The 19422-nt window shown below is 42.7% G+C and overlaps 4 protein-coding genes across 4 annotated transcripts; all 4 read left to right on the forward strand.

Annotated features, from left to right (window-relative positions):
* The first annotated feature begins 560 nt into the window (after window positions 1–560).
* On the forward strand, window positions 561–3038 carry LOC136648390 (protocadherin beta-16-like). The gene has a single exon (XM_066624498.1). The coding sequence runs from the start codon at window positions 561–563 to the stop codon at window positions 3036–3038; it is 2478 nt and encodes an 825-aa protein (XP_066480595.1).
* Window positions 3039–5951: 2913 nt separating this feature from the next.
* LOC136648391 (protocadherin beta-16-like) lies at window positions 5952–8648 on the forward strand. The gene is made up of 2 exons (XM_066624499.1): window positions 5952–8381; window positions 8607–8648. The coding sequence occupies exons 1-2, from the start codon at window positions 5952–5954 to the stop codon at window positions 8646–8648; spliced, it is 2472 nt and encodes an 823-aa protein (XP_066480596.1).
* A 2787-nt stretch (window positions 8649–11435) lies between these two features.
* LOC136648392 (protocadherin beta-16-like) lies at window positions 11436–14992 on the forward strand. Its single transcript, XM_066624500.1, has 2 exons — window positions 11436–13811; window positions 14921–14992. The coding sequence occupies exons 1-2, from the start codon at window positions 11436–11438 to the stop codon at window positions 14990–14992; spliced, it is 2448 nt and encodes an 815-aa protein (XP_066480597.1).
* Window positions 14993–15147: 155 nt separating this feature from the next.
* Window positions 15148–18966, forward strand: LOC136648394 (protocadherin beta-16-like). The gene is made up of 2 exons (XM_066624501.1): window positions 15148–15292; window positions 16565–18966. The coding sequence occupies exons 1-2, from the start codon at window positions 15148–15150 to the stop codon at window positions 18964–18966; spliced, it is 2547 nt and encodes an 848-aa protein (XP_066480598.1).
* Window positions 18967–19422: the final 456 nt, after the last annotated feature.

A 19422-nucleotide genomic window follows, 5' to 3' on the forward strand; every position in this document is an offset into this window, starting at 1 on the left:
TTGTACCAGTTAAGTTTGTCCTCTCCTCCATATGGGACCCTGAAGTGTACTAGAAGGTGCCATGCTCAGTTTACTGTTTCACTGGCTGACTAGCACACCTGTCTATATGTTCTCTATATGCATAAGAACTGTTCAGCCAATTCTTGAGTGTATTGGAGTCTCCATGAAACAGTCAGATTAGTCTCTTTTATATATCAAATGGGGTTAAGAGTAGAAAAACTAGGAAATATTACAAATAATGCAATCTCTAATTATGATCTTTCTAAGTGCAGTATATAGACATGTGGAAAAGTTTCTGGTGGCCATACTATAGTTCAAACACAAGGTGGTGCTATTGCACAACACAGAGCATCTTGTCATGCACAAACTGCTTTCCCGAAGAGCAGCAGCCATTAGACAAGACAATTCCAAAGAGAAAGGCCACCAATATATATACAGAGGAATCTTCAGAATCAGTGGAAGGAACAAGAGATTTGATCCATTTCCATAAATAAATCTACAAACAAGAGACATCCAGAAGACTTTTGCCTTCTATATATACATGAGGAGAGGCTGGGACAATGGGAATGCACCATTGGAGCAGGCAAGCTTTTTCTTTCTCTCTGTTTCTCTGCATGTGTGTAGCTGTGTGTGGGTCCATTCACTATCGGGTGCCTGAGGAAAAGAAAAGCGGGTCTCTGGTGGCTAATGTGCTGAAAGACCTAAACATGGATGTCAAGGAGCTGGCAGCTCGTAGAGCTCATTTGATTTCAGAAAATACCAAACAATATTTCCAGCTAGATCGTAGTTCTGGGGATGTGATACTAAAAGAGAGAATAGACAGGGAATCTCTGTGTGGTCAGAGTGACCCTTGCATGTTACTCTCAGAAATCATGCTAGACAATCCATGGCAGCTACACAGAATTGAAGTGGAAATAGAGGATGTGAATGACAATCCCCCCAAATTCTCCAAAAATCAATTCCTCTTTGAAATACCGGAACAGGTACCCATAAACACCCGATTCCCTTTGGAAAAAGCACAAGATCCAGACAAAGGTGAAAATGCTGTTCAGAATTATACACTTAGTCACAATGAACATTTTAGGCTGGATGTGCAAAGTCAAAGTGATGGTAGCAAATATGCGGAACTAGTATTGGAGAAACCATTAGACCGTGAAGTAGATCCACAGATCATTTTAACATTCTCAGCTGTTGATGAAGGAATCCCCAAGAGAACAGGTACCGCACAGATTGTTGTTGATGTTCTGGACACCAATGATAATTTCCCCCAGTTTGAAGATTCTCTCTATAAATTGAAACTACCAGAAAACAGCCCACTGGACACACTGGTCACTAAGGTTAAAGCCAGTGACAAGGATACTGGTTCCTATGGAGATGTCACTTATTCTTTTAGTGAAGCGCCAGAGAATGTGCTGAGATCATTCAAGTTGAATAAAAATACTGGTGAACTTACAATTGCAGGGCTCATAGACTATGAAGAGAATAAAAATTATGAGATGAACGTCAGAGCCACTGATGGAGGAGGCCTCTCTGCTTACTGCAAAGTCATTGTGGATGTTGAGGATGAGAATGATAATGCCCCAGAGTTGACCATCACATCCATCACCAGTCCCTTGCCAGAAGACTCTGCCCTAAACACAGTGGTGGCGGTCTTCAGGGTCACAGATCAAGACTCTGGTGATAATGGCAGGACAATGTGCTCCACTGAGATAAATCTTCCATTTGTGTTGAAATCCATTGTGAATAAATATTATCAACTGGTCACCCAACAGCCACTGGACAGAGAACTAGTCTCAGGGTATAATGTTACCATCTTGGCCACTGACCGAGGTTCTCCCAGGCTCACCTCCACAAGAATAATTCATGTTCAAATCTCAGATGTCAATGACAACCCACCTGTGTTCCAGGTATCACTTTATGAAATGTACTTACAAGAAAACAATATTCCAGGGCTGCTGATGGGTTCAGTCCATGCTGTTGACCTGGACATGGAGAAGAATGCAAAAGTGACATACTCACTCTTGCCTGGGAAAGTTGGTGATGGCTCTGTGACTGCCTACCTCTCCATCAACTCGGAAACTGGGAACTTGTACATCCTCCAGGCTCTGGATTATGAGGAGATAAAAGAGTTTCAAGCAACTGTGAAGGCATCAGATGGTGGTTCCCCACCACTTAGCTCAGAAGTGATAGTTCGAGTTCAGATTGTGGATGAAAATGACAATGCCCCCTTCATCCTCTATCCTCTTCAGAATGGCACTTCCCCATCAAATGATTTGGTCCCCAGAGAGGCAGAAACAGGCTACCTGGTCACCAAGGTGGTGGCAGTGGACAGAGATTCTGGTCAGAACTCTTGGCTTTCCTATGAACTGCTGAAGGCCACAGAGCCAGGACTCTTCACAGTGGGGGCCCAGAATGGAGAAGTGAAAACCATGAGGCCAGTTAACAAACGAGATGCCTTCAAACAGAAGCTGATAGTGGGAGTGAGAGACAATGGGCACCCTCCCCAGTCCACCTCTGCAACACTGAGCATTCTTTTGGTGGATGGCTTTTCTGACCCTTATATGAAAATGCTGGATATGCCTAAGAGTGAAGCTGTGGAGGAGGAAGAAGACCGTAACCTGACTGTGTATCTGATCATATGCTTGGCTGCCATCTCATTTATTTTTCTGGTGTCTGTAGTGGTGTTCATTGCCATGAAGATTCAGAAGCAGAGGCAGTTCATAGGGAACTATAACTCTGCACCTATTTTTCCTTGTGGACCTAATATCCCGGAGAACCATGTGGATTCTGGCAGTGGCCCATCTTCCCAGGCTTACAACTATGAAGTGTGCTTAGCTGGTGGGTCTCTGAACAGTGAATTCCGGTTTCTCAGGCCTCTCATTCCTGTGTTTTCAATGGAGCCTCCTAACAGTCAGGTAAATCCCAGGAATTCAGACGGCTGTTCCCAAGAAGCCCCAAGTGGGGCAGAAGAAAATGACGTAGCAAACCAGGTGAGAGTATTTGTTCAGTCCTTTCTATTTATGCTTCCTAATATTTGAACCTGTAACTAATCTCTATGCCATGGAATGTATCTGTGATTTGATCTGATTGAATAGATGAGACTTGAATGTACTTGGATTGTAGGTTTTGAAATGAAATTATCTTTTTCTTCTCTTTCCTGCCTCCCTGTTTCGGTGTAACTCTATACTGGAGTTCATTAGTTCCTTTACAGGAGGAGAAGATTATGATAATGAATCAGTTGTGTGCACTATGATGTCATATGGTTCTGCCTGTCAGTGTGTCTTTCTTCTTTTCCTGACTATTTTCCAATGTGGTAATTAGGAAAGGGACCATCCAAAAGCTGAGAACAGAAGGATGTTACAGGAAGGGTGTATATAAAAGGAGATCCACATTATCACTATCTCCTTCACTAGAGATATTCAAGCAGAAGCTCGACAAGCACCTGTTGGAGGTGCTCTCAGAGGATTTCCTGCCTAAGGCAGGGGGTTGGACTAGATGACCTATAAGGCCCCTTCCAACTCTATGATTCTATGATTATGTGGGGGGAATCAAATCATGGGTCAAAATGTAGTGGCGAAAGAGGACTGAGTGGTAGAAGCTGCAAAATGCTGCTCTGGTATAGATGCCTTCTCACTGTTTGCATCCTTGTTCTGTTCCTCACAACATATTTTCAATGTCTTCTTTGGACAGTTCACATGATGTCAATAATTCCATACAATGTTAGCAGTAAAGACTTTTCTGCAGTTTCGTTTGTGGTACTGGATTCACAAGTGATTCTCTAGCCATCTTTGCCTTGATCTTTCATTTTGACTTGGGGCTGGGAAGTAATATATCAAGGCAGAAATTTAAGTGATGATGTTTCCCCAGGCTATAGATGCATATGATAAATGCACGTACCATGCCAGGGCTTCCTCACAATGCTATGTACCTTAGTAAATATCCAGATACATCCCTGTAGTTTCAACTAAAGAAGTGCTACTGTCTTGGTTAAACTAATCAAGGAAGTGTTAGATCACCATGCCTGCAGAGATGAAGTCTAACAGAAACAGAAATTCAGTAGGAACAGCAGTTTTACCTAGGGGTTTACCTATCACTCCAAAAGAAGTCCTCTCCCTAACACCATTGAGATGGATGGCAAAGCAAAGGCTGTGGTTGATGGTCTCAACCATGAGTTTGCAGGGAAGGCTATTCCTTTTTGGGTCTCAGTGGTTTCACTTGAGGGTTCTGCTGTGCTGGCAACAGTCCCTTACAGCCCAAACCTATGGTTCAGTGCTGCCGCAAGGTACAGCAATGCCAAAATGGCTGTCATTGTATCCTACGGGGACAGGGAGTGTGCCAAAGGTCTCCTCAGGGTAAAGGAACCTCAAGCAAATCAGCTCCTGAGCTGGCGCAGAACCAAGGAAACCTGGGTGACATGGCTCGGGAGGTGACATAGGATTTGGAAAAGCACCCATCTCTGTTCCCTTCCTGGGACAGATCCACTCTCTGGCCTGTCTTACCACACCTTCTCCTTCTTCCCCCACCCTCCCACTGCCCCTGAAGGCTTCTGTGCCACCCAGCAGGGAAACGTACCTCCCAGTGCTCCAGCAATGTGTCCTCGTGCAGACGCCCAGCACCAACTGGCGCTGACCTCTTTTCCAGTGCAGTAGGTTCACCATAGGCACTGGAGCGCCTTACAGAACTTTTACAATGCTAGGTACTGGTGGTGGGGCTGGAGTGCTGGCGCTGAACAGCACAAGATTGGCTGTAAATTGAGATAATCCTGCAATCACTAACAATAGGGAAAAAATCCTTCCTGTGATTGTCACTCTGGAATATTCCAATGAAGAGAACCACTGGAAGATATCCATCTCTTCCCAGGTTCAGCACTTTGTTGCTGCATAACAGGGACTGAACTGATCATGGGAGGGTAGAGACAGGGCTGTAAGAATGCAAGGGGTTGTAGAATTTGCCGTGCAGTCAAACCAGTAGAGGAATGTGCACCAAAAAACATCTGAAGAGGGCTGGAGGCCTTTAACCATATATGCACTTCGCTTTGGGTTTCCAGCTTATTGAAAATCACCCTTGTATAGTATAATATTAATAATATTAATATATCTATTTTGAGCATAGTAATTGACAAGGCAATTTGCATAGAAATAAATCAATAAATGTCCCTGTCCCCAAAGGACTTTCACGCTTAAAAAAAATGCAGAAGAGCCGTGAGCAAGAGCCACTGGAAAATATGCCATGCTGGGATGAAGAGGGAGAGTTGCCCTTCCCCTGCTCAATAAAAGAGGGGAAACTTCTGGTTATTCATTGTCTTCTAATTTAGGATTTAGAATATTTATTTACTGATGTTCAAGAAAAAGCTTCACGCAACAAAAATACAAGATGATAATTTCATGTAGCAAAGGATTGAGAAGATGTTTCCCTGCCCAAAGAGGCTTACAGTGTAAACAAACACCGACATACAATGAAGATACCAGCAGAAGCCTCTTGAAAACTCACAAGCTGGGATTAATAGGGATCTTTGTTATCTCCCTGCTAAATCTAAGAGAGCCAGAACTATTTGAAGGTGCCTTATTACTTAATGGGAATTGTGAAAATGTTATAAGAAACACAAGCTCTAATTTTTGATGCTCCTTTTAAATTGGTTTGTGGAATAGTTTGAAGGGAGTCATGACATAACTCAAACACAAGGTGGTGCTATTGCACAACACAGAACAGACTACCATGGAAAAACTGCTCTCCCAGAGCACAGTAGCCATTAAGCAAGGGAATTCCTAAGGCCACAGATATTTATACAAGCGAATCTTCAGGAAATCTTACAAGGAAAAAGCTATTGAAACCTTTTCCAAAAATACATCTACAAACAAGAGACATCCAGGGGACTTTTGCCTTCGGTATACATCGCAGACTAAAGGAGAGATCCATCAAAATTACCTGGTGACTTGAGTGAGGCTGGGACAATGGGAATGCATCATTGGAGCAGGCAAGCTTTGTCTTTTTCTCTGTTTCTCTGCATGTGTGTAGCTGTGTGTGGGTCCATCCGCTATCGGGTGCCTGAGGAAAAGAAAAGTGGGTCTCTGGTGGCTAATGTGCTAAAAGACCTAAACATGGATGTCAAGGAGCTGGCAGCACGAAGAGCCGGATTGGCTTTTAAGAGCTCAAAGCAGTATTTTCAGCTAGATCTTAATTCTGGAGATGTGATATTAAAAGAGAGAATAGACCGAGAATCTCTGTGTGGTCAGGCTGATCCTTGCATGTTGCTCTCAGAAATCATGCTAGATAATCCTTTGCAGCTATTCAGAATCGAAGTAGAAATAGAGGATGTGAATGACAATCCCCCCAAATTCTCCAAAAATCAATTCCACTTTGAAATACCAGAACAGGTACCCATAAATACACGATTCCCTTTGGAAACAGCAAAAGATCCAGACAAAGGTGAAAATGCTGTTCAGAATTATACACTTAGTCACAATGAACATTTTAGGTTGGATGTGCAAAGACACAGAGATGGCAGCAAATATGCCGAACTAGTATTGGAGAAACCATTAGACCGTGAAGTAGATCCGCAGCTTATTCTAACATTCTCAGCTGTTGATGGAGGAATCCCCAAGAAAACCGGCACAACACAAATTATTGTTGATGTTCTGGATGCCAATGATAATTTCCCTCAGTTTGAACAATCTCTCTATAAACTGAAACTGCAAGAAAACATCCCACTGAATACATTGGTCACTAAAGTTAAAGCCAGTGACAAGGATACAGGCTCCTATGGAGATGTCACTTATTCTTTTAATGAAGCACCAGAGAATGTGCTGAAATCATTCAAGTTGAACAAAAATACTGGGGAACTTATGGTTGCAGGGCTCATAGACTATGAAGAGAATAAAAATTATGAGATGAACATCAGAGCCACTGATGGAGGAGGCCTCTCTGCTTACTGCAAAGTCATTGTGGAGGTTGAGGATGAGAATGACAATGCCCCAGAGGTGACCATCATGTCCATCACCAGTTCCTTGCCAGAAGATTCTCCCCCAGACACAGTGGTAGCTCTTCTAAGTGTCACAGATCAAGACTTTGGAGACAATGGAAGAACTGCCTGCACCATCAACACAAACTTGCCCTTTGTATTAAAGACCTCTGAGAATAATTATTACCAATTACTGACGCAAAGGGCACTGGACAGAGAAAAAGTCTCTGCATATAACGTCACTATCATGGCTGCTGACCGAGGATCACCCAGGCGCACTTCATCAAGAATAATTCATGTTCAAATCTCAGATATCAATGATAACTCCCCCGATTTTCAAAGAGCATTCTATGAAATGCAGTTGCGGGAAAATAATATTCCAGGTCTGTTGGTGGGTTCAGTCCATGCTGTAGATCTGGATACAGAACAGAATGCAAAAGTAACTTACTCTCTCTTGCCTGGGAAGGTCGGTGATGGCTCTGTGACTACCTACCTCTCCATCAACTCTGACACTGGGAACCTGTATGTTCTCCGGTCTCTGGATTATGAGGAGATAAAAGAAGTTCAAGCAACTGTGAGGGCATCAGATGGTGGCTCCCCTCCACTCAGCTCAGAAGTGATAGTCCGAGTTCTGATTGTGGATGAGAATGACAATGCCCCCTTCGTCCTCTATCCTCTCCAGAACAGCACTTCCTCTTCAAATGATTTGGTCCCCAGAGAAGCAGAAACAGGCTACCTGGTCACCAAGGTGGTGGCAGTGGACAGAGATTCTGGTCAGAACTCTTGGCTCTCCTATGAACTGCTGAAGGACACAGAGCCAGGACTCTTCATGGTGGGGGCCCAGAATGGAGAAGTGAAAACCATGAGGCCTGTTACGAAACGAGATGCCTTCAAACAGAAGCTGATTGTGGGAGTGAGAGACAACGGGCACCCTCCCCAGTCCACCTCTGCAACACTGAGTATTCTTCTGGTGGATGGCTTTTCTGACCCTTACATGAAAATGCTGAATACCCCAAAGGGTGAAGTTGTGGGGGAGGAAGAAGACCGTAACCTGACTGTGTATCTGATCATATGCTTGACTGCCATCTCTTTTATTTTTCTGGTGTCTGTAGTGGTGTTCATTGCCATGAAGATTCAGAAGCAGAGGCAGTTCATAGAGAACTGTAACTCTGCACCTATTTTTCCTGGTGGACCTAATATCCAGGAGAACCATGTGGATTCTAGCAGTGGCCCATCTTCCCAGGCTTACAACTATGAAGTGTGCTTAGCTGGTGGATCTTTGAACAGTGAATTCCGGTTTCTCAGGCCTCTCATTCCTGTGTTTTCAATGGATCCTTCCAATGTTCAGGTAAATCCCAGGAATTCAGCTGGCTGTGCCCAGGAAGTCCTAAGTAGTGCAGAGGAACACCAAGTAACAAGCCAGGTGAGAGTATTAGTTGAAAACCTTTTATATAATAACAGTTATGTTTCTCAAGTTAATATTGAAACATGTAACTAATCTCTAGGCCATGGAATTTATCTGATTTGATCTGATTGAATAGATGAATATGCTTGGATATCAGATTCTGAAATGAATTTCTCATTTTTTTCTTTTATGTCTTTATCTTTCTGTTTAACTCTCGACTTCAGTATATTTTTTCTTTTTCAGGAAGAGAAGATAATGATAATCTGTCAGATGTATGTACTATAATGTCATATATTTCTGCCTGCCTGTTTCCTTCTTTTCCTGACTCAATTTTCCACAGTGATTTGTGAGGAAAGGGATCAGCCAAAAGTTGAGACCAATAGGAAGATACATGAAGGGTTTATATTTAAGGTGAGGTCAAAAAATGGCATTGTGTTGGGAAAAATCTAACCTCATGTTAGAATATAGTGATGAAAGTTGACTGAGTGCTAGGTGGTGCTCTGATATAGATGCCTTCACACTCTTTGCGTCCTTCTTCTGACACCACAACATATTTTCAATGTCTTCTTTTGGCAGTTTATATGATGCCAATAATTTCATACTATGTCAGCAATTAAGACTTTTCTGCAGTCTCATTTGTGATACTTCCTTCACAAATTATTCTCTAGGCAGCAACACTTTGCCTTGATCTTTCAGCTTGATTGTGGGCTTTGTTGGATTATATCTAGGCAGAAATTTAAGTGGTGACATTTCCCCAGAGACTTGCTAGAGGTGTACATGATGAAAGTGTATACAGTGTGAGCTGTGCACTTCCTCATTGCATCAAAATGCCAGATGCGGGGGAGGGGGGCACCTAGATGCAGGTCTCTTGTCTTGTGTGCTCCCTGAGGCATTTGGTGGGCCACTGTGAGATACAGGAAGCTGAACTGGAAGCTGAACTAGATGGGCCTTCGGCCTGATCCAGCAGGGCTCTTCTTATGTTCTTATGATGCCGTGTAGTGTACTATAGTCAATATTCAGGTATATCCCTATAATTTCAACCATGGCAGTGATACCCCTTGGCTGAACATGATAGTACGTAAAACCACTAGTCAATCACCATATCCCCAGAAATTCAAATGGTGAAGACTCCCAAGAGACTTGCGAGAGATGTACATGATGAAAGTGTATACAATGTGAGCTGTGTACTTTCTCATGATGTGATGTAGTGTACTCTAGTAAATAACCAGATATATTCCAGTAGTTTCCACCATGGCAGTGATACCTCTATACTGAGCATAAAAGGAAAACTGTTAGGTAAAAAAACTTTTGATCACCATATCCCCAGAGATGGAGTGTAACAGACAGAAATTCAGCAAGAGCAGCGGTTTCACCTATCACTCCTACAGCAGTCCTTTCCCCACCATCCATTGTGAAGGATAGCAGAGCAAAGGCTTTGGTTGATGGTTGGTGGACAATCTGCTATGAATTTGCAGGGCAGGCCGTGCCATTCTAGTTCTGAGTGGTTTCATTTGTGTGTTCTGCTGTGCTGGCAACAGTGACTTTGATGAGATAAGCCCTCAGTGACAACATGGGAAAAGATCTTTCCTGTGATTGTATCACTGGAACATTCCAAGGAAGAGAGCCACTAGGAGATGTCCATCACCCCCAATGTTCAGCACTTGTGTCATAACAGGGACTGATGTTGATGGGGGTGTCTTCTAATTTATGATTTAGAACAGGGGTGGCCAACCCACAACACACCATGTGCCACTCTTTAAGTAGAGAATATTGAATGTGCCACTCCAACTTTATGTCGCTTTTGTTGATTACCGCAGTAGCTCACTAGAGCCTCCAAGTTCAAGGACAGCCCTTTGCCTGCTAACCTTTTTGTTCTCAAAGATGATCTTAGCCAGGATCTCTTTGTGGTTGAAGATGGTGTCTCCACCCGGCTTAACCACCTGTGCTTTGCTTATCTCCTTGGTAAATCTGTTTTGTCCCACTCAGCACCCATCGCCTTCTACAGCCTGCCCATAGCTTCTTGAGCACTCCACCAATACCAGACTTCTTAGGTTAAACAAGTGACCTGCTAGTTAGTGGAATGCTGCACATGAACATCTGCCCTCTTGTTTCTCTCCTGTCTGTCATTTTTTTCTTGCCTTTCCAACCAGAGCAAATCAAGCAGAGTAGGCATGGTTGCATGGAGTGCACCCAATGCAGCATTAGAAACTTGGGGGTGTGTTGTGTAAAGAGTAGCAAAGACATCAAGCAAATAGTAAACTCCTGTGGTGCTTTCCTTGTTGTTATTTAAATGTTATACCAAAAAAAAGGTGATTTTGTGTGTACCACTTTGAGTCCACGTACCACTAGTGGCACACGTGCCACTGGTTGGCCACCCATGATTTAGAATATTTACTGACTGATGTTCAAGAAAGGGTTTCAAAAGGCTGTTATCATAGCATAGGAATGAGGAGATAGTTCCCAGCCCCAAGGAAGCTTACAATGTAAACAAACACATACAGGCTAGGTAGCTACAAAAACCTTTGGGGAAAAATAAAAACTGGAAGAACTAGGGAACTTTGTTGTCGTCCCGCTACATATGAGAGATCCAGCATTTTAAAAAGGTGTCACTTTTCCGACTAGCAGTGTTTACATCTGAAAATGACTTTATAGGCAACACAAGCTCTTATGATTGATGATCTGTTATAACTGATTGGCACTTGTGAAAGTTTGAATGGGGTCATGAAAAAACTCAAACACAAGATGGTGCTATTGCACAAGACAGGACAGATTATCTTGAACAAACTGTTCTCAGAGAGAACCGGTAGCCATTAAACAAGGGAATTCCAAAGAGAATGTGATGTAGAAGAGGAATAGAAGCAAATCTTTAGGAATTTTGGAAGGAAAAACCTACTGGATTCATTTCCAGAAATAAATCTACAAACAAGAGACATTCAGAAGAAATTTGCCTTCAGTACATCACAGACAAAAGGAGAGATCCATCAAGATTGCCTGGTGACTGGTGGAGAGGCTGGGACAATGGGAATGCACCATTGGAGCAGGCAAGCTTTGTCTTTCTCTCTGTTTCTCTGCATGTGTGTAGCTTTTTGTGGGTCCATCCGCTATCATGTGCCTGAGGAAAAGAAAAGTGGGTCTCTGGTGGCTAATGTGCTAAAAGACCTAAAAATGGATGTCAAGGAGCTGGGAGCCCGGGGAGCCCGGCTGCTTTCTAAGAGCTCAAAGCAGTATTTCCAGCTAGATCTTAATTCTGGGGATGTAATATTAAAAGAGAGAATAGACCGAGAATCTCTGTGTGGTCAGAATGATCCTTGCATGTTACTCTCAGAAATCATGCTGGACAATCCATGGCAGCTATACAGAATTGAAGTGGAAATAGAGGATGTGAATGACAATCCCCCCAAATTCTCCAAAAATCAATTCCTCTTTGAAATACCGGAACAGGTACCCATAAACACCCGATTCCCTTTGGAAAAAGCACAAGATCCAGACAAAGGCAAAAATGCTGTTCAGAATTACACGCTTAGTCACAATGAACATTTTAGGCTGGATGTCCAAAGTCACAGTGATGGTAGCAAATATGCTGAACTAATACTGGATAATCCATTAGACCGTGAGGCAGATCCACATTTTATTCTGATTTTATCAGCCATTGATGGAGGGATCCCCAAGAAAACCAGCACAACACAAATTGTTGTTGATGTTCTGGATGCCAATGACAATTTCCCCCAGTTTGAACAATCTCTTTATAAACTGAAACTACCAGAAAACAGCCCACTGGATACATTGGTCACTAAAGTTAAAGCCAGTGACAAGGATACAGGCTCCTATGGAGATGTCACTTATTCCTTTAACGAAGTGCCAGAGAATGTGCTGAAATCATTCAAGTTGAACAAAAATACTGGGGAACTTACTGTTGCAGGGCTCATAGACTATGAAGAGAATAAAAATTATGAGATGAACATCAGAGCCACTGATGGAGGAGGCCTCTCTGCTTACTGCAAGGTAGTTGTGGAAGTTGAGGATGAGAATGACAATGCCCCAGAGGTGACCATCATGTCCATCACCAGTTCTTTGCCAGAAGATTCACCCATAGACACAATGGTGGCCCTTTTCAGTGTCACAGACCAAGATTCTGGAGACAATGGAAGAACTGTCTGCACCATCAACACAAACCTGCCCTTTGTATTAAAGCCCACTGAGAATAATTACTACCAATTACTGACGCAGTGGGCACTGGACAGAGAAAAAGTCTCTGCATATAACATCACTATCATGACTGCTGACCGCGGCTCACCCAGGCTCACTATAAAAAGAATTATTCATGTTGAAATCTCTGATGTCAATGACAACCCCCCAGTGTACCAGACAGCACACTATGAAATGCACTTACGAGAAAACAATATTCCTGGGCTGTTGATGGGTTCAATTCATGCGGTTGACCAGGACACAGAACAGAATGCTAAAGTGACTTACTCACTCTTGCATGGGAAGGTTGGTGATGACTCTGTGGCTGCCTACCTCTCCATCAACTCGGAAACTGGGAACCTTTATGTCCTCCAATCTCTAGATTATGAGGCGATAAAGCAATTTCAAGCAACTGTGAGGGCATCAGATAATGGTTCCCCTCCACTCAGCTCAGAAGTGACAGTATGTGTTTTGATTGTGGATGAAAATGACAATGCCCCCTTCGTCCTCTATCCTCTCCAGAATGGCACTTCCCCATCAAATGATTTGGTCCCCAGAGAAGCAGAAACAGGCTACCTGGTCACCAAGGTGGTGGCAGTGGACAGAGATTCTGGTCAGAACTCTTGGCTTTCCTATGAACTGCTGAAGGCCACAGAGCCAGGACTCTTCACGGTGGGGGCCCAGAATGGAGAAGTGAAAACCATGAGGCCAGTTAACAAACGAGATGCCTTCAAACAGAAGCTGATAGTGGGAGTGAGAGACAACGGACATCCCTCACAGTCCACCTCTGCAACACTGAGTATTCTTCTGGTGGATGGCTTTTCTGACCCTTATATGAAAATGCTGGATACCCCAAAGGGTGAAGTTGTGGAGGAGGAAGAAGACCGTAACCTGACTGTGTATCTGATCATATGTTTGGCTGCCATCTCATTTATTTTTCTGGTGTCTATAGTGGTGTTCATTGCCATGAAGATTCAGAAGCAGAGGCAGTTCATAGAGAACTGTAACTCTGCACCTATTTTTCCTGGTGGACCTAATATCCAGGAGAACCATGTGGATTCTGGCAGTGGCCCATCTTCCCAGGCTTACAACTATGAAGTGTGTTTAGCTGGTGGATCTCTGAACAGTGAATTCCGGTTTCTCAGGCCTCTCATTCCTGTGTTTTCAATGGATCCTTCCAACATTCAGGTAAATCCCAGGAATTCTGCCAACTGTTCCCAAGAAGTACCGAATAGTACAGAGGTGCACCAAGTAACAAGCCAGGTGAGAGTATTAGTTGAAACATTTTTTTTATAATTAACAGTTATGTTTCTTAATATGTAAACATGTAACTAATCTTTAGGCCATGGACTGTATCTGTGATTTGATCTGATTGAATAGATGAGACTTGAATGTACTTGGATTGCAGATTCTGAAATGAAATTCTTATTTTCTTCTCCATTGTATATTTCTGTCTCTACTTCAGTACATTTGTTCCTTTTTCAGGAAGAGAAGATACTGATAATCTGTCAGATGCATGTACTATAATATCATATATTTCTGTCTGTTTCCTTCTTTTCCTGACTCAATTTTCCACAGTGATTAGTTAGGAAAGTGATCATCCAAAAGGCGAGACCAATAGGAAGATTCAGAAAGGGTTTATATTAAAGTGAAGTAAAAAAATGGCATTGCGATGGGAAAAAAATCTCACCTCATGTTAGAACGTAGTGATGTAAGAGGACTGAGTGCTAGGCGTTTTAAAATATTCGTCTGGTATAGATGCCTTCATACTGTGTGCGTCCTTCTTCTGCCACCACAACATATTTTCCATTTCTATTTTTTTTTTGGCAATTTATTATCAACAGTATTTATGTACTGCTTTTCAATGAAAAGTTCACAAAGCAGTTTACAGAGCAAATGATGATTGAGAAAATCAGTTTAGATCATGTCCCATACAATATTACCAATAAAGACTTCTGCAGTCTTAATTGTGAGATCAGAGTTGACCATCGCATCCATCATCAGTCTCTTACCAGAAGACTCTCCTCTGAAAATAGTGGTGGTGGTCTTCAGAGTCACAGACCAAGGTTCCTAACCCCTACCCCTTATGTCAGTGCTTTCCAGCCAATGGAACACGTGCTGCATCCTCCAGTCACTCACGGAGACCTCTTCAAAGTAAAGGAATGTTTATTCCCTTTCCTCAGAGCTGCATTGCCCTCATGTCAGTGTTGGAAAACACTTACATAAGAGGTTAGGATTGCGCCCCAAGACTCTGGTGATAATGGCAGGACAACATGCTCCACTGGGATCAATCCTCCATTTGTGCTGAAATCCATTTGTGATGCTGTCTTGACAAAGTGTTCTCTATGCACAACACTTTGCCTTTATCTCAGCTTGACTTTGGACTGGGTTGGAATATATCTAGGCAGAATTCAAATGGTGAAGATTCCCCAGAGACTTGCTAGAGATGGAAATGATGAAAGTGTATAAAATGTGAGCTGTGTAATTCCTCATGATGCCATGTACTGTACTATAGTTAATAACCAGATATATTGCAATAGTTTCAACCACGGCAGTGATACCTCTTTGCTGAGCATAAAAGGAAAACTGTTAGGTAAAAATGTTTTTGATCACCGTATCCCCAGAGATGGAGTGTAACACAGACAGAAATTCAACAGGAGCGGCAGTTTCACTTATCACTTCTACAGCAGTCCTTTCCCCACCATCCATTGAGAAGGATGGCAGAGCAAAGTCTTTGGCTGATGGTTAGTGGACTCTCCACTATGAATTTGCAGGACAGGCCATGCCATTCAAATTTGAGTGGTTTCACATGTGTGTTCTGCTGTGCTGGCAACAGTGCCTTTATTGAGATAAGTCCTCAGTGACAACACGGAAAAAGATCCGTCCTGTGAGTGTATCACTGGAACTTTCCAAGGAAGAGATTCACTGGGAGATATCCATCTTGCTTCAATGTTGTGGCATAACAGGGGCTGATGCTGATTATGGGGATGGTGGGAGTGAGGTTGCAAGAGTGCATCGGTTGTAGGCTTTGGTAAGTACTCTCACCTGTTTAGGAATGTGCACCATAAAACATCTAAAGAGGGCTTGGGTGATTTTAACTATACACTTACCTCATTTTGGGTTTCCAGCCTCTGGAAAAGCTCTAGTAAAGCACCCTAAGCTATTTCAATTTATCTTCTAATTTATTATAATGGTTGGCAACCTTCAGTCTCGAAAGACTGGTATAAGCCTACAGCACGCAGTATTCCCAGGCGGTCTCCCATCCAAGTACTAACCAGGCCTGACCCTGCTTAGCTTCTGAGATCAGACAAGATCGGGCATGTGCAGGGTAACAGTTGCTTATTAACCTATGTTTAAGTTTCAAAAGGCAGTTATTGTAGCCAAGGAATGAGAAGATAGCTCCGAGCCCCAAGGGACTTACAACGTAAACAAACATGTACATGGAGGATACCCGCAAAAGTCTCTGGGAAAGACACATGTTGGAAAGCATGCAGAACTTTGCTGCCGCCTAGCTAAATATAAGAGAGCCAGAATTGTAAAAAGCGGATTTTTTTTCCCCAGCTAGCGGGGTTCCATTTGAAAATGTTATTATAAGCGACACAAGCTCTTATGAGTAAATATGTTTTAAAACAGAGGAGGACTTGTGAAAGTTTGAGGGGAGTCATGACACAGCTCAAACACAAGGTGGTGCTATTGCACAACACAGAATATTATGAATAAACTGCTCTCTCAGAGAACGGTAGCCATTAAACAAGGGAATTCCAAAGAGAAAGCCACAGGCATATATATACAAGCGAATCTTTAGAAATTTTGGAAGGAAATAGGTATTGGATTCATTTCAAGAAATAAATCTATGAACAAGAGACATCCAGGAGACATTTGCCTTCAATCCATACATAGAAGACAAAAGGAGAGCTCTATCAAGATTGCCTGGTGACTGGAGGAGGGGACAATGGGAATGCAACATTGGAGCAGGCAAGCTTTGTCTTTCTCTCTGTTTCTCTGCATGTGTGTAGCTGTGTGTGGGTCCATCCGCTATCATGTGCCTGAGGAAAAGAAAAGTGGGTCTCTGGTGGCTAATGTGCTAAAAGACCTAAAAATGAATGTCAAGGAACTGGCAGCTCGCAGAGCTCATTTGATCTCTGAAAATAGCAAACAATATTTCCAGCTAGATCTTAATTCTGGGGATATGATATTAAAAGAGAGAATAGACCGAGAATCTCTGTGTGGTCAGGCTGATCCTTGCATGTTACTCTCAGAAATCATGCTGGACAACCCATTGCAGCTACACAGAATTGAAGTGGAAATAGAGGATGTGAATGACAATCCCCCCCAATTCTCCAAAAATCAATTCCACTTTGAAATACCAGAACAGGTACCCATAAATACACAGTTCCCTTTGGACACAGCACAAGATCCAGACAAAGGTGAAAATTCTGTTCAAAATTACACGCTTAGTCACAATGAATATTTTAGGCTGGATGTCCAAAGTCACAGTGATGGTAGCAAATATGCCAGACTAGTGTTAGAGAAATCATTAGACCGTGAAGTAGATTCTCAGATCATTCTAATTTTTTCAGCTATTGATGAAGGAATCCCACCCAAAACTGGCACAGCACAAATTATTGTTGATGTTCTGGATGCCAATGATAATTTCCCTCAGTTTGAACAATCTCTCTATAAACGGAAACTACCAGAAAACAGCCCACTGGATACATTGGTCACTAAAGTTAAAGCCAGTGACAAGGATACAGGCTCCTATGGAGATGTCACTTATTCTTTCAGCCAAGTGAGAGAGAATGTACTAAGATCATTCAAGCTGAACAAATATACAGGGGAACTCATGATCGCAGGGATCATAGATTATGAAGAGAATAAAAATTATGAGATGAATATCAGAGCCACTGATGGAGGAGGCCTCTCTGCTTACTGCAAAGTGATTGTGGATGTTGAGGATGAGAATGATAATGCCCCAGAGTTGACCATCACATCCATTACCAGTCCCTTGCCAGAAGACTCTGCCCTAAACACAGTGGTGGCGGTCTTCAGGGTCACAGATCAAGACTCTGGTGATAATGGCAGGACAACATGCTCCATTGATATAAATCTTCCATTTGTATTGAAATCCATTGTGAATAATTATTACCAACTGATCACTCAACAGCCATTGGACAGAGAAAGGGTCTCTGGGTACAATATCAGTATCAGTGCTACTGACCAAGGCTCACCCAGGCTCACTTCAACAAGAATAATTCATGTTCAAATGTCAGATGTCAATGACAACCCACCAGTGTTCCAGGCATCACTTTATGAAATGCATTTACGGGAAAACAATATTCCAGGTCTTTTGATAGGTTCGGTTCATGCTGTTGACCTGGACATGGAACACAATGCAAAAGTGACATACTCACTCTTGCCTGGGAAAGTTGGTGATGGCTCTGTGGCTGCCTACCTCTCCATCAACTTGGAAACTGGGAACCTTTATGTCCTCCAGTCTCTAGATTATGAGGAAATAAAAGAATTTCAGGCAGCTGCGAGGGCGTCAGATGGTGGCTCCCCTCCATTGACCTCAGAAGTGATAATTCGCATTCTGATTGTGGATGAAAATGACAATGCTCCCTTCGTCCTCTATCCTCTTCAGAATGGCACTTCCCCATCAAATGATTTGGTCCCCAGAGAGGCAGAAACAGGCTACCTGGTGACTAAGGTAGTGGCAGTGGACAGAGATTCTGGTCAGAACTCTTGGCTTTCCTATGAACTGCTGAAGGCCACAGAGCCAGGACTCTTCACGGTGGGGGCCCAGAATGGAGAAGTGAAAACCATGAGGCCAGTTAATAAACGAGATGCCTTCAAACAGAAGCTGATAGTGGGAGTGAGAGACAACGGACATCCCCCACAGTCCACCTCTGCAACACTGAGCATTCTTCTGGTGGATGGCTTCTCTGATCCTTACATGAAAATGCTGGATATCCCTAAGGGTGAGGTTGTGGAGGACAAAGAAGACCGTAACCTGACTGTGTATCTGATCATATGCTTGGCTGCCATCTCATTTATTTTTCTGGTGTCTGTAGTGGTTTTCATTGCCATGAAGATTCAGAAGCAGAGGCAGTTCATAGGGAACTATAACTCTGCACCTATTTTTCCCGGTGGACCTAATATCCAGGAGAACCATGTGGATTCTGGCAATGGACCAACTTCCCAGGCTTACAACTATGAAGTGTGTTTAGCTGGTGGATCTCTGAACAGCGAATTCCGGTTTCTCAGGCCTCTCATTCCTGTGTTTTCAATGGAGCCTCCCAACACTCAGGTAAATTCTAGGAATTCAGACGGCTGTTCCCCAGAAGCCCCACCTAGTGCAGAGGAAAGCCATGTAACAAGCCAGGTGAGAGTATTCACTGAATACTTTTCATATAATTAATGTTTTTGTTTCCTAATATAACATATATATTTATAACAAATATATTTGAACATATAACAAATCTTAGTGCCTTGAACTTTTTCCTCTGGTACAAACTACTTTAATTGATGAGACCGGAATGTTTCTGGATTGCAGATCTTGAAATGAAGTTCTCTTTTTCTTCTCTTTTCTACCTTCCTGGTTCTTTGTAAGTCTGCATTTCAATACATTTATTCTGTCACAGAAGAGAAGATGATAGTCATGTTATGTTCTATTATGTCATATTGTTCTGCCTCTCTGAGTGTCCTCCTTTTTCTGACCCTATTTTCTAATGTGGTTAGTTGAGAAAAGGACCATCCCAAAGCTGAGAGTAATAGAATGATACAGGAAGGGTGTATATTAAAGGTGAGGTTAAAAAGAAAACCTGCATTATTTGCAGGAAAAATTTAATCATGTATCATAATATAGTGATGAAAG

This window comes from Tiliqua scincoides, chromosome 4, assembly GCF_035046505.1.
Source record: "Tiliqua scincoides isolate rTilSci1 chromosome 4, rTilSci1.hap2, whole genome shotgun sequence".
In the NCBI taxonomy this organism is placed as follows: domain Eukaryota; kingdom Metazoa; phylum Chordata; class Lepidosauria; order Squamata; family Scincidae; genus Tiliqua; species Tiliqua scincoides.

What these genes read in the sequence shown, in the direction of transcription:
- LOC136648390 (XM_066624498.1), top strand. Translation starts at nt 561, where the DNA reads ATGGGAATGCACCATTGGAGCAGGCAAGCTTTTTCTTTCTCTCTGTTT.
- LOC136648391 (XM_066624499.1), top strand. Translation starts at nt 5,952, where the DNA reads ATGGGAATGCATCATTGGAGCAGGCAAGCTTTGTCTTTTTCTCTGTTT. An exon ending in AACACCAAGTAACAAGCCAG is followed by an intron (nt 8,382 to 8,606) that starts GTGAGAGTATTA and finishes TTTCTTTTTCAG; the next exon opens with GAAGAGAAGATAATGATAAT.
- LOC136648392 (XM_066624500.1), top strand. Translation starts at nt 11,436, where the DNA reads ATGTGTGTAGCTTTTTGTGGGTCCATCCGCTATCATGTGCCTGAGGAA. An exon ending in TGCACCAAGTAACAAGCCAG is followed by an intron (nt 13,812 to 14,920) that starts GTGAGAGTATTA and finishes CCTTTATCTCAG; the next exon opens with CTTGACTTTGGACTGGGTTG.
- LOC136648394 (XM_066624501.1), top strand. Translation starts at nt 15,148, where the DNA reads ATGTTTTTGATCACCGTATCCCCAGAGATGGAGTGTAACACAGACAGA. An exon ending in AGCAAAGTCTTTGGCTGATG is followed by an intron (nt 15,293 to 16,564) that starts GTTAGTGGACTC and finishes GCATGTGTGTAG; the next exon opens with CTGTGTGTGGGTCCATCCGC.